This window comes from Mesoplodon densirostris, chromosome 4, assembly GCF_025265405.1.
Source record: "Mesoplodon densirostris isolate mMesDen1 chromosome 4, mMesDen1 primary haplotype, whole genome shotgun sequence".
In the NCBI taxonomy this organism is placed as follows: domain Eukaryota; kingdom Metazoa; phylum Chordata; class Mammalia; order Artiodactyla; family Ziphiidae; genus Mesoplodon; species Mesoplodon densirostris.
In genome coordinates, this window is record NC_082664.1 from 132112043 (window position 1) to 132126589 (window position 14547).

Consider the following 14547-nt stretch of genomic DNA (forward strand, 5'->3'; position numbering starts at 1 on the left):
TGTGCACATGTGCAATTTGTTAATTTATGCTGTTTGAAATGAAATCCAGTTGTTTGCAGCGGCTTTCATAATATTATGGCTAACTGAATAGGAGTGCTGCTGGAATTGTAAGGCTCCTCGCAGGGAAAATGTGCATGCGAGCCCCCGTGTACTCTTTGATCATAGCCTTGTGTGCTGTTGTGTTACTTCTCTGTGGCTCTCACCTCCCCACTTTTCCTCTGAGAAGATCATTAGATCCCTTGCAACCTGTAGTGGGCCGGTGGGCCAGGCATAGTGTCTTAAGAGCTGCTGCAGCCAGAAAAGGAGGCTTTTCCGTCTTGAAGCAGCCTTGGCTTGTTGGGGGACTGCTGAGCTGCTTGAGTTGTCACACAGAGACTCAGGGGGTCTGAGGACTGGTGACACATGTTACTGGTTGGTTGATGGTCTAATCTTGCCAGGTATTCAGCACAAGCTGCTCCTTAGCTATTCAAGCAAGCCGTAAATATTTATTGAGGAGGTACTGCTCGCGATGCTAAATAGACATGATTTGATGGGGCAAAAATACATGGCTTTCGGGGTCAGATCTGGCTTTGAATTCTGGCTTTTGGCTTACCTACAGTGTGGCCTTGGACAAGTAATTTTATGTCCTTAAGGCTCAGTTTCTACAAAGGCAGTAGAAATATCCATCTAATAGCATACCGATCAAGATTATAAAACGGCCAGCAATGTGCTTGGCGCATATGAGATGCTCACTAAATGGTCAGACCTTCCTTTTATTGCTCTTGGACACTCATGTGGAATAGAAAGACATCTGTGGCCTCAGGAGATTATTGTCTCGTTGGAGAGGCAAAGCATCAGTGTGTACTGAGTTAAATCAAGGTACAAAGTAATCGTTAGAGATCCGTCACAAATAGTCTGGGACTCATTGGCTAGGGATTGGTATAGACCTAAAGTTCACCTAAAGGAGGGGCTAGATCACTAGGAAGTTGAAGTGCAGGTGTACCTTGATGAGTCTTTGAGGGACGAAAAGAATTTAGGTAGATGGAAAGCTCACTGGGGATTGTGTGTGTGTGTGTATGTGTGTGTGTGTGTGTGTGTGTAGGGGGTTTCAGTTGCTTATCAACGGGGGCAAATAGTGTGTGAAAATGCACAGTGATGAAGAGGCCCAAGGTCGATATGGGAAACAGTAGAATATGCTTTGTCTGGGAGTGATGGTTTGTATATGGTAAACAGTGGAGTAGGAGGTAAGAAATGTAGATCTGAACCCCACTGTGGAGAGCTCTGAATACCAAGGAAATCATTGCATTATCTAATGTGGTTTGGCTTGTTTAACCATGGAACTCAGGATAGACCAGCAGACCTCTGGGAAGCCCAACAGGGCAGTGAACCACGGGATGGCGAGTAGACCTCTAGTGGCTGAGAGAGTTACTGCAAAGTCTAAAGATACGAATCTTGCTTCACGTGTAATTTTCACAAGCTTGGCTATATTGTAAGTTGGAAGCAGAGTGTAAATAATATCCAGGCTGACAGCAGTAATGGCTCACAGTCTGAAATCTCACAGTGTCAAAAGAACTACAGAAGGCAGAGAAAAAAATTATAAAACAGCCTGGGATCATTTAGGGATGGCACAAACCCACCTGTATACCACTGTTGATCGTAAAGAAACCACTGCTTTACAAAAAAAAAAAAATTGATGACATAAAGTAACAACCTTAACAATGTTACTTATAATGACAAAAAAAAAGAGCTATTTTTTTTTTTTACTGGCACAGTGCTAAGCATTTTACTTACTTAATTCTCACGGCACTTAAATGAGAATGGTCCTGTGTTACAGATGTGGAAAATGGAGCTTAGAGAGGTTAATTAACTTGCCCAAGGTCACAACAGTTGGAAAATTGTATAACTAGGATACAAACCCAGGCAGTGTGGCTCTACCTATGTTTTTAACAAAGACTCTCTACTTCCTAATAACCTCCAAACCTTTAGTCATTTTAAAATAATATTCAGGAAACTCTTTTAATAGCACACTGAAATGTCCAGTGTTTCATTCAAAAATACGAACAGTGAAAAAATAAACTGAGTTTCTGTTATCTATGAAATCAGTTCTGTTGCTTTCTCCAACAATACGGTCTGAGAGAGTATCACACATTTTAAGTCAAGGTAAGAACTATGTGTTGCTTTGTGCCTACTCCCCCTGCCCCCACCATGTGCATTTTCTTTTCTTCTCTGGGAACTTGGAAGGGCGCAGGGTCGTACATCTCTGAAAGGCATTCAACTTACCTTCTGCTCTAGAACTTGAAGCAATTTCATTAGTGCTCTTATTGATTCATGTTGGACTTCAGTGTACTTCTCACTGGCCATTCATTATGCGTCTGGCCTGGCTGCAAGGGTGAGTGAAGGGCAGCAGGAGGTGAGCTTTGTAACTGTGCCCTCCTCGGGGCTGTAGAGAATTGCTATGGAGCCCCTTTCAACTAAGGCAGTTCTTGAAAACGGGGCCTTAGAAGACCAGTAACCCTTCCTATGCCTCAGAGCCATCCACTTAGGTGAGTGCCTCCGGTGGCTTATGGTGGTAATGGAGCATTAAGCCAGGAGTCTTGGCCTTTGATACTGGCACTATTGTGTGATCCTGGGAAAATTATCAAACCTCTCTGGTTCTCAGCAGATCTACCACTGTAAAAGTGGAGAATTTAAAAGCTATCGTACATGTAAAGCAATTCACATAATGTTTTTCACATTCAAATGGAGCTACTATTGATATTGGTATTGGTCACAATTCTTCTGAGTTCAAATGAGAAAAACCAAACTCAGACTAGCCAAAAGAGGAAATGAATGGGCTCATGTAACTAGAAAGTTTAAGGGGAAGGTCCGGACAGCCAAAGAGCTTCTGAGTTGGCCTTTCTCTGTTCTCAGGCATTTCTTCTCCAGTAAGAGATCCAAGGGAAAAAGTACAATTGTCTTCTCCCCCTCGGGCTATGTGAATCCTTAAAAACATACTCATTGGCTCAGGCTGGGTCATGTGACCCCACCCTGCACCCTTAACCACCTCTAGTCAGGGCTGTATGACCCTCCACGGCCATCCTGAATCTTGTGCCTGGCCTTGTGGAGAGCACAGTGGATTCTACAAATACATTATTGTTTGATGAGAGGATAGAATTTAGCTAGGCTGAGCTGAGAGAAAGACAGGAGTATTTCAGGATGATACCAACAAAAGTAAAAGGGATGGGAACTGACATCATGTGTGGCAGGATTAATCAAAAGACGTTATGTTTGGAATAGATGGTTTATCCTGGAAGGGAGGGAGATGTAAGGTGGGAGAGGGAATATGGGCTGCAGTGGGTCTTGACTTCTGGGGTTTTTGTTATTCCCTTGGTGAAAGAGAGTTGCTGAAGGTTTCAGCACTAAGGAGTTATAATAGTAATAACAACAACTAATATTTGCAGATACTTCTTCTGCATTTACCAGTCACTGCCATACATACCTTGTCTGTTGGACCTCACAGCAGCCCTGGGAGGCTGTCTCTTTTACAGATGAGAAAGTAAGTACTCTGAGATATTAAGGGACTTGCTGGAGCTCTCTGAGAGCCAGAGGCTCGGAGCTGGGAGGTGCTCTGCTCACCAAATCACGTGTGCCGGGTGAGGGACACAGTGCGTTTGGATGTAAACTGGGAGCCGCAGGTGTCAATCATTCATTCATTCCCTGACTCACTGTTGAGTGCTAAGCAAGGAAAAGCAATAGGCTGACTCACTGCCCAACTGGCTTTGAGTCTTAGCAAAGTGAAGAGCCACGTTGGGTCCTGCAGGCACCTGTATTTGGGATGCTTCCAGGTAGCTGAGACTGGGCCCAGCCCAGAGCTGCAGATGAGGCCCGGTTACCGAGCACGGTTCCCCATATTTTGTAGCACGTCTGCCTTTGCTGGTGAATGGAATATCTGTAGGCCCCTGGTAGGAATGGTAGATCTGTCATCCTTTCCCTCCCATTTAGATTTTCTCTTGGACCATGGGTCGAGTGGGCTGGAACCCTTGTACCCTGGTTGGGAAACCAGCAATCCAGAGTAATTTGCTTTGAAGCACAAGCCATACAACATGTCACTTTTGAAATAAAACACATTAATTTACAGGATGACTATTTTATGGTGAAGAGCAGCCTGCCTAAATGAGGGAAATTAAGGGCCAATGGTCAGGTCCTCTGCATTATTCACACCATCCTCCTCAATAAATCACCATGGCCGAAACCACAGATTAGCACTTAACTTAAATAGCCATGTGTTGGTTAGGGACGACTGGTGTCGACACGACCTCTGTTTGCACACAACATGCTTTATGGAGAGCTACCCCCCACAAAAGCTGTGCCATCTCCCTTGGCTGTCCACCTAAGTACCTTGTGCACCATTAAACAAGGTTGAGATTGAACCTGGCCTGCAGTTGTCATCTTCATTCCGGGCAGCCTTTTCTGTGAGAAGTGAAGCTTGAATGGCAATAGTCGTTGGCATTCAGACCTTATAGCACTCTGCAGACCTGATTTTTAAATATTCCTGTTGCCACCAGGTTTTCAGAACAGAAGCCAGACTACGGAATGCAGGGAAGCAGAATTCAAGGATGAGCCCATTGGCAGCTTGGGTCTTGCTGAAGGTGCCTTGATGGACAGAACTGTACTTGAGGTTATGAGGGTGTGTCCTTGGGTTAGTGCATGGGTTTTGGTTGCCTGAGTGCCACTTTATTGTGTTTATCGTTTAGAGAGAGAGAGCCTAGATCTGCAGTCACTCTCTCCATTCCACTGGAAGGAAGGGTAAAAGGGGAAGATGAATATTTTAAATCTTGACAGTGTGTTCATCTGCAAAGCTCTGGTTTTGACTAAAGTGGTTTGGACACAGCCTGAGAAACCCAGTAGCCAGCCTTTTAGTGTCCTGGTGCACATCAGCATGAACTTGAAAGGGGCTGGGTGGTGGTATCAACTTCCCATTTCACTTTTCACTCTCACCTGTTAGGTGTACCCTGATCAGAGTGGATTTCTCTTTTTTTTTCTGATGATGATATCACAAATAGCAATTTGTTAAATAATAATGTAGGTAACAGTTACAGAGTGCGTACTCTCGGCTGGGAGTGGTACCAGAGGCTTCGTTTGTAGTGTTTCCATCCTGCATGATGATTGTGCAAGGGAAGGGCTGCTGTTCCTAATTTTAGATGAGGAAGCAGAGGTTCAGAGCTTTGCCCGAAGCCACAGCAGTGGGGCCAGCCTCTCTTCGACTCTAAAGATTATGTTCCTTCTACTACACATCACTGCTTCCCCAGTGAAAACCCAAATATACAAAATATCTCCCTGATGCATTTAGTCTTTGTTTATAGACCATTAATTTCTCAGCTGAAAGGCTAGGAATCTCAAAACTATGCTGTTATGAGTTGTTGAAGATCAATTGGGTGTTTGTATTTTTAAAGGAAGCCAGTAGAAAAATAGAATTCTTATATATAAACAAAAGTATTTATGCTTTATATGAAAAATATATGAAATTATACATATATATACACATATATACATATTTGCAAGCATTCTTTAATATATCCATTGGGTGACATATAGATTCTTCCTTGAATTCTTTATGTAACCTATTTTTCATGGCTTTATTTTTTAGCAAAAGCCTCTTCTGATATTTAAAGGTAGGCTTTACCTTATGTAGAAGATGTCTTTGTAAAGTTTAGTCAGTTTAATTTTCACGAGACATCATGCTTTCCATGCACCCTGTAAAATACTCAATTTTAGGGAACCTATTAGAGTCCCTTTTATTAGTGGCCACCCTTTGTAAACTGAGGAGTTACAGCTTTTTTGTGTGTGTTTCCTCATTTTAGGTCTGAGCACACTGATGTTCTTAATGCAGGACACATTGATTTTTTTTTTCTGGCCAACATACTAACTGATGGAGAAAATAACTTATTTATATACATGAGAATTTGCTTCAACAGGCTTTTGGAGTGAGGAACAGATAAACTTCAAAATGTATCATGGACTTCAAGTCACTGTATATAAATCTAATTTATTCCTTTTATTAAGAATTGCAAAATTTCCCATAGTGTAGACACATGTTAATTTATTCATCCCTGTTGATGAATATGTATATTGTTTGCAGTGGGGGGTTTTTTTGTGTTTTTTTTTTCTTTTTTTTTTCATTTCACTCAATGCTGGAATAAGTACAGATATTAGTTCTATCTTTAGCATCTGGGGCCCCTTTTAGGCTGTTGCTCTCCTTCTTGCTGGGACATTGATATTGTACTGGCCTCATATGGCTCCTTCTTCTACCATCCTTTAAATCATCTACTCTGGATCTACTAGGAACTGGGAAGCTAGGTAAGAAGGCTAGTAGATCTTTTCTAAGACAAGAGGCCAAGGATGCTGAGTAGGAACCTGCAAACACAGTGCCTACATATAGATGCTGTATATTATTTATGTCTTCATCCTTTTATGTTCTCTGTTATTAGACCATTAACCCGGGGAGGTCAAAGGTCATCTCATATTCAATTCTGAATCTTTTATAACATCAAGCATAGAGGTAAAAATTCATTCATTCAAGAAACATTTACGTACTGTGTTAACACTGAAGAGTCAAAGACGAAGACGTGGTTTTTATCCTCAGTGAGTTGCTACTTATCACCCAGCCAAATCATCAAGAGAAGCAAGGTCTCTTTTTTTTTTTTTGGCGGTATGCGGGCCTCTCACTGTTGTGGCCTCTCCCGTCGAGGAGCACAGGCTCCGGACGTGCAGGCTCAGCGGCCATGGCTTACGGGCCCAGCCGCTCCGCGGCATGCGGGATCCTCCCGGACCGGGGCACAAACCCGTGTCTCCTGCATCGGCAGGCAGACTCTCAACCACTGCGCCACCAGGAAAGCCCGCAAGGTCTCTTTACTCTTGTTTTCTTTCCCCAGAGCTGTGTATTTTTTCATTTTCCATTCAGTCCTAGAAAATCTGGGCCTGGGTTTGTAGTGCCTTTGGTTCTGACAGGCTTGTAAAATGTTTCCTTTCTCAGTGAGTCCTCCAGATATTCCTTCTTAATATTGATAACGGTGGTAAGGCTTTTTCACACTGACTTGTGTTATTCATGTGTTAGGAGACTATGTCCTCCTTCATTAAAAGTGTTTTGAGCTACTTGAGGGAATCTCCTAGAGAAACATGTGGCCTTAGATGCTTTTGAGATGCCCCGTTTGTGTATAAGCAGTAAGACCACTTTTATTACCTGCCCTCTTCCAATCACGGACCTCATGCTTTGAAAGATTTTGATCATCTAACTATTTAATGGTTATTTCCCAATTTTCGTTAGTCAGACAATGGGAGGCATGTATTGTCAAAGTAAGTAGCTAATACACTTCCAGCCGGGAGATCTGGGTTAGTCTGTGCTAGTATTGCAAACGCATATACACCTTTTCTGTCAGAATTTTGGAACTATTCCATCCAGTTTTGCATAACTCTTTAGCACCTGGATCCCTGGATCGGGCACTGCTGCTCTAGAGTAAAAGCCAGACAGCTTACAATCCACAGATCAAACCCGGCCCACGTACTGCTCAGTTGTGCAATAAAGTTTTATTGGCACACAGCCATACCCATTATATATATATCGTCTACATGTGCTTTCAGACTACAAGGGCAAAGTTGAGTAGTTGCCACAGACACTGTAGGGCCTGCAAAGACTGAAATATTGGGGGGGAGGGATAAATTAGGAGCTTGGGATTAACATGCCCACAGTACTATATATAAGATAGATAACCAACAAGGACCTACTGTATTACACAGGGAACTCTACTCAGTATTCTGCAATAACCTATATGGGAAAAGAATCTGAAAAAGAACGAATATATGTATGTGTATAACTTAATCACTTTGCTGTATACCTGAAACTAACACAACATTGTAAATCAACTATACTCCAATAAAATTTTTAAAAATATATCTTTTTTAAATTAAAAAAAAAGGGAGGGGCTTCCCTGGTGGCGCAGTGGTTGAGAGTCCGCCTGCCGATGCAGGGGACACGGGTTCGTGCCCCGGTCTGGGAGGATCCCACGTGCCGCAGAGCGGCTGGGCCCGTGAGCCATGGCCGCTGAGCCTGCGTGTCCGGAGCCTGTGCTCCGCAACGGGAGAGGCCACAACAGTGAGAGGCCCGTGTACCGCAATTAAAAAAAAATTTTTTAAAAGACTAAAATATTTACTATCTGGCCCTTGACAGAAAAAGTTCTCACATCTCTGGCCTGGTTTAGAGGAAGGCTACTGAGGTAGGTGGTATGTGAATCCTCTTCAAAGCATAGGCAGCTCGAGGCTAGTTGGGGGGACCACAGGGAATGTACAAGATGTTAAAAGAAAAGGTGTGGCAGAGAAGGGCACTGCCCAGAGCCTGTCAGGACCCTCCCTCTCATGGGGCAAAGGAGGAAGGTCTGGAAGGCCCGAGGCAAAGAGCTCAGGGTTGTATTAGGCGAGCATCAATCACGGGAGAGGATGTTAGGGGACTGCCTTTAAATTCCTGCCTTAGGACCAGCACAGAGGGAAGTAGAAACACTGACAAAGCGAGACACTGGGCAGTTCCGTCTTCTCCCTCACAGAATGTTCTCCAGAGCCCCCCAGGGGGCTTCTGGGGAAGCGACCAGATAAACAGCAGCTCTTGCCAACAGTGCAGGCTCGTAAACTCTTTCTCCTTCCTTTCTATGCCTGTGGTGATAAACATATGCTTTGAAGCATGAGATTTGATTATCCTGTCTTAGCGCTTATAAATACGAATGTGATTAATGGTCATAAAAAACAGGTTGACAGTGTAAGTCTAATTCTCCACAAAGTCCCCCCGCACTGTTTTCTGGAAGTGCTCATTTCTTACAGGGGCACATTGAGCAGTGTGGATGACGCAGGCCCCCGGCCTGTGCCCACCCCATCCTCCCGTTCCTGGTTTTCCCCTCAGATGCCCCTGTCCTCTCCTAGGAGGCTCTTCCTCCTTGAACGTTCAAAGTGGTGGATTTTCCCCGAGAGAGCTACCTGAGGTAAGCGTCTGAGCCTCTTTGTCATGCCATTAATAGTCCGGAACTCTGCAGAAAGGCATTTGGCTGCATCCTCCATTCCCCACTTGGGCCTGGCTGGCCGCCTATACATGTTGGGGAACAACACAACCTAAATCCGGACAATTTGTATTTTAGTAGCAACGGGGATCTTCGTGCTCTCCCTCTGTCATTTTGCATTAAAGACCTGCCACTAATAAAACTAATTAATAACTGCTGGCTCAGTGTGGAAGAGTTGGACTTCTTAAACCTGGCAGGCTGCCACTGCTGCTTTTGAAAGAAGCACTTCATCTCTGTCATGGACAGGATGAATATTTCTCCACACTTCTAATTGGACAAAGTGCCTTTCAAACTCGCTGGCATTTCGGAGAGAGCAGAGAAGTAGTTTGTGTGCTCTCTAGATACAGTCACCTCTCGGCTGCCTCCGAGATGAGGAGCCAGTTCCTGAGGGAAGCTGGCACAGAGGCCCCGAACTTTCTCTCCTTTAGTGACTCCTTCTGACTTCACCTCTGACCTCGGACCCAAGAGGGAGGGAGTTTGAAGGGCAAGCGGATGACCTGAGCTCATCAAACCCACACTGTGAAAGAGTGAGTGGTTCTCATGTTTGGGGAGCAGCACAGTCAACTAGCAGGGGTGGAGGACCTAGTGGAAAATACCGATTTCTAGAACCCTCTCCAGTCCTCTGAGTCAAAATCTGCAGAGGCTGTGCTGTGCTAAAGCATTTGCATTTTTAACAAGCTTCCCAGCTGCTTCTGATGCACACAGGGGCTGAGGACCACAGGTATAATCCCAGATTCTTTCCTCTCCTGGTACAGGATGGTTTTTCAGTCACTCAGCACCCCAACACATCTTTTTAAATGACCCATGTAGGCTGAGTGCTGTGCTGGGAGATATGAGGGAGGGAGGAGCTCACCGTCTCGTCAGAGACACAACACATGTGCACATGAAAACATCAGTGACAAAGAGTTAAGCGATTAAATGCAACAGACAAATTGTATTCCGTAGACAATTCATAGATATGCCATTCTTCACAGTGTGGTGGGTCCGGCCACAGGGAGAGCTTCAGTGTGGAGTACTGAGTAATTCAGTGTGGTTGTGTCTTCCCTGGGGTGAAGGTTAACCAGAGCACTTTAGAGCTGGGCAGCAAAGGATGTGTAGGAGCTTTTTACTTAGAGAAAGAGAGTGGAGCATCCCAGGAAAGGCGAGTGGTAGCAGAGCAGGTCTCAGTCTCTCGGTGTTTCACGGAGCTTGTGTGGTAAGAGACCAGAGGGGGAAGGTGACTGCAGACCATCTTCTGGTGAGGCCACCAGAGCCATGGGAGGAGCTGAGATCTTTGTTCTGCCTAAGGTCGCGGTGGTCTGTAGGGAAACCAGTGAGGCCCTTGTCCCAGACTAAGCAAGAGATGACGGAGGCTGGGATTTGAGCCCTGCCTCAGGATGGAGGAGAGACTTTTTTTAACTTTTAAAATTTGAAATAATTTTAGATATGCAGAACTGTTGCAAAGACAGTACAAAGAACTCCTGCCCACTTCTCAACCAGCCTACCCAAAGTTAGTATCCTCCAGAGCATCCCCATGCTGCAGTTACCAAAACTAAGAAATGAGCCTTAGCAAGATGCCACCATCTAAACTACACACCTTATTTGGATTTCACACTGGCTTTCCACCAGTGTCCTTTTTCTGTTCCAAAATCGAATCCAGGATCCCACATCGCATTGAGTTGTCTTGTCTCCTTAGTCTCCTGCAACAAGGACAGTTCCTTGGTTTTTCCTTGTTTTTCACAGTCTTGAGCCTTGTGAAGAGCTTTAGTCAGGTACCTTCTAGAATGTCCCCCAGGTTGGGTGATCTGGTGTTTCCTCATGGCTAAGTGGAGGCCAGGGCTGCTGGGGAAGCCCACAGTGGTGCAGTGCCCTTCCCAGCACATCATGTCAGGGAAACAGGACCCCACTGTTTCCCATTTTGGGGGATGTAGACCTCCATCCCTTAGTGAAGGTGGTGTGTAATAGGCTTCTCCACTGTAAAGTCACTCTTTTTCCCTTTGAAATCAACGAACACTTCAGGGAGACACTTTGAGGCTAGGCAAACAGCCCATCTTCTTAAACATACAGAAGTGTGGGCCGCTCTTCAAGCCTGGGCCTGAGCTCCCTCTCGCTGCCTCCTTGTAGGATCAGCTCTGCTGCTTCACGGTGATAGTCTGTCTTCCATCATCCCTCAGTCAGCTCGAGGGAATAAACACACATGCTGTGTACGTTCCCGGGGTAGCGGTGGCAGGTGGAAAGCATTGCTTTTATTGATGTAGGGAGGAAGTGGCGCTCAGGACTAGCGATTTGTCCAAACACACATTTCCAAACGAGTATCTGTACTTCTTTGCTTTGGTATGATGGAAACAGCACTGTACTGCAGGAAAGGAAACTTGAGGCGCTGTCTGTTTCTGACAGTCCTTAGCTGTGTGACCCCAGGTAAGGGATTTGAGTTCTCTGGGCCTCAGTTTTCCTAAAGTGGATAGGGTTAGATTAGTCACTTCCTGGGGTGACTTTCACCTCTAACACTCTGTGGTTCTGCAATGAGATTTTCCCCTGGGCTAAGACTGTAGCTCTAACGAGGAAAACTGAGTTATAATGGAGTAAAGAAAAGAGATACAGAGCGTGTCTGGGTGTTAGTTGACCTTGGAGTCTCTGATAATTGAGACGTCCAAAAAGGGTGGTTTGAAATCAGACTAATGAATGAGAAATAAATTTCTATTTTCAAAGTCTAACAAAAGGATACAAATCCAATTATACAGGGTCGTTGTGAGGATGGACAAGCTCTTTTATACTTCAAGACCTTTACTCTCTGTAGCTTTTCACAAGATTAGATGGCCTTTAGTTACCCTATCTCAAATTTCCACCTCAGTGTTACTGGTATTGCTCTCATCTTTTGGAGGCATGTGGACATCTCTTCCATATTAGATTCTGGGCAGCATCTTAATTCTTACCATATGGCCACATTCTTAAAGGTAAACATGGAAACGACCTACTTTACCCATTTCTTTGCCAACACTAACCCTAGGCATACAAATTCTTCCTTTGCTGTACTAATGCAAATGTATGTTCTTTGCTGATGGGCATGTCACTTGAAAGGTGGCAACAAAGCCTGATTGATCTTAGAGCATGACTTTCCAGCTTTCTTTGATGTCATATAAGCATTCAGATAGTTAGATTTCCCCTCTTCTCCAGTCCTTTTCTGCTAATGGACTGTTTGTCACTTCACTACAGTTTTTTGCCTTGTGAAGTTTTTACCTTGGTTTGATTTATCATTTGAAATACTTGCCTCTACCATTTGCAATTTGTATCCTTTCAGAAGGATGAAAAGCTAAAGCTTCTTCCAGGAGATATGTTTTTAGGAGATGGCTCTCTTTAAGTGGGCTGCTCTTCATTCTCAAACATGGCAAGACTAACTCATCATCACTAAGACACATATACTGGATTTCTAGCCGGCTGGAAACGAGCAGAATTTCAAGTAGTAACTTCCTTATTATTCTTTTGCATTGTACTTAATTCTGATAGTTGTCTTATGCGTCTGTAAGGTGACTGACTAGAGTTTGTGTGGGTTTTTAAAATGCCTACAGTGTTTTGGTGCTGATAGGTACTGGAACACAAAGGTAGGCAGTGCGTGGGCCCTGCCCGCAAGTGGCTCAGGGTCTACTAAGGAGATAGTGGAAATGAAGAATTTCAATATCATGTGCTACATGCTGCCACAGACGTATGTACAAGGTACAGAGGTAAGTCAGAAGAAGGAATTTTTAATTTTTTCTGGGAAAGAAGGCAAGGAAAGCTTTTTGGAGGAGGTATTGTCCAAAATGGATTTTACAAGATAAAGAAGACATTTCCAGGAAGAAAGATTAGAAGAAGCACATGAACACCATGGAACCCAAGAAAGTTAACTAATTGGTCCACACAGATTACCCCATGACTTCATGGTCTTCTTAGCACTTGAATCATTCAGGATGTTACATAGTTTAATTAGCCTGTGTATAAAGTCCTCATAAACCCCTTTGGAAGGACATGCTCTCTGAATTCAGAGAACATACTGTTTCTCTGAAATGAGAAATAAGTGGTGATAGGATGGATAAAGGAAATCCACTGATAATCAGAACCCATTGCCACCAGTACCTACACTCCTTTACTTGTCTTTACCTGTCTTTAGCCTGTACTTACCAGGCATCTTCTGTCTCTGTTTTGGCTCTACACTTTTGTGTTCTTACCATCTTTTAAAAAAATCACGTTGTGAGCAGGTACAGAGGCCTGAACATGGTCATCTCAGGGTCTTTACTGGCCATATCCATGTATTGAACTCTGGAGTCTCTTGTCCATTTAAAAATAATTAATGCCCTTTAATCAGTCAATTTGCCACATATTTATGTATTGAGCCTTTACTGTAAGTCAAGAACTGTGCTAATAACTGGTTGTCAAACTGTTTGGTTTCAGTATCCATTTACTCTCTTAAAAATTATTGAGGACCTTCAAGAGCTTTTGTTTATGTGAATGATATTTGCCATATTAGAACTGAAAATAGAGAAAGTTTTAAAAATACATTTATTTAAAAATAGAAACAAACCCATTGTATCCTACCATAAATAACATATTATAATAAAAATAACTATTTTCCAAAACGAAAACAGAAGAATGGCATTCTTTTAAATAATCTCTTTTATGTCTGGCTTAGCAGAAGATAGCTGGATTCTCAACTCTGCTTCTGCATTCAATCTGTTGCCATACACATCATGTAGCCTCTGGAAAACTCTACTTCTTGTGATAAGTATTATTACGAAAACAGTTATGACCTCATCGGTTTCCTTGAAACAGTCTTGGGGACCTACCAGGGTCCAAGGACCGTATCTGTGGGAACTGCTGTGCTAAATGATGCCCTTACTCTCCCTAGAGTGGAGATGCTGAAACACTGGAGGTGGCTTGAAAGGAACCAGAGGAAGCCGACTGCAGACTGGTGGCCTCCAGCCTACGCTACACGTCAAAAGAGGAGTCCACGGATATTTCATGAGACTGTGTTTCTCTGGGTTTAAGTCCACAAAAGAAAAGAGACCTCCTGTATTTAGGTTTTCTTTGTGCCAAAGTATACGGATGAGGGAGGGTCATGGAAAAACATTAAATAATGGGCCAGATATACGAAAATATTTTCATCCCATCAAAAGATATTTCAGAAGTTGCATGTATTCTATGCAGTTAGCTATTCAAGACTGTGCCATTGGTGTGATGTTTCTGTTTATCAGATGTCTCTTGGCAGTTTTCTGTTTGTCAGTTATATGTGGGGTTGTTTTCCATTTAAACTAATTCATAAACCATTTTCTCCTGTCTGGTGGTGTGTGCGTATTGGTAAAAGGGGTGTCATCATTGGTAGTTTCTTCTTAGAGGGTATCTTATATCTTTAAGGAACATTTTGGGGTGATGGTTTATTTTAGAGTTAAATTAATCAAAATATCAAAAAGCTTTCCAATGCTACTGTAAAAGCATTTAAAAATTTTTTTAATTTAATTTTATTTTTTTATACAGCAGATTC

The 14547-nt window shown here is 43.4% G+C and overlaps 1 protein-coding gene across 1 annotated transcript in view; it reads left to right on the top strand.

Moving 5' to 3' along the window:
• The window catches only part of LOC132487550 (nuclear receptor ROR-alpha-like), a 46515-nt gene extending 32376 nt beyond the window's left edge, over positions 1-14139 (top strand). The window contains exon 3 of the mRNA XM_060095266.1: positions 13915-14139. Within this exon, the coding sequence (XP_059951249.1) occupies positions 13915-13928 (14 nt within the window). The 3' untranslated portion in view covers positions 13929-14139. The remainder of the gene's footprint in view (positions 1-13914) is intronic.
• The last annotated feature ends 408 nt before the right edge of the window (positions 14140-14547 follow it).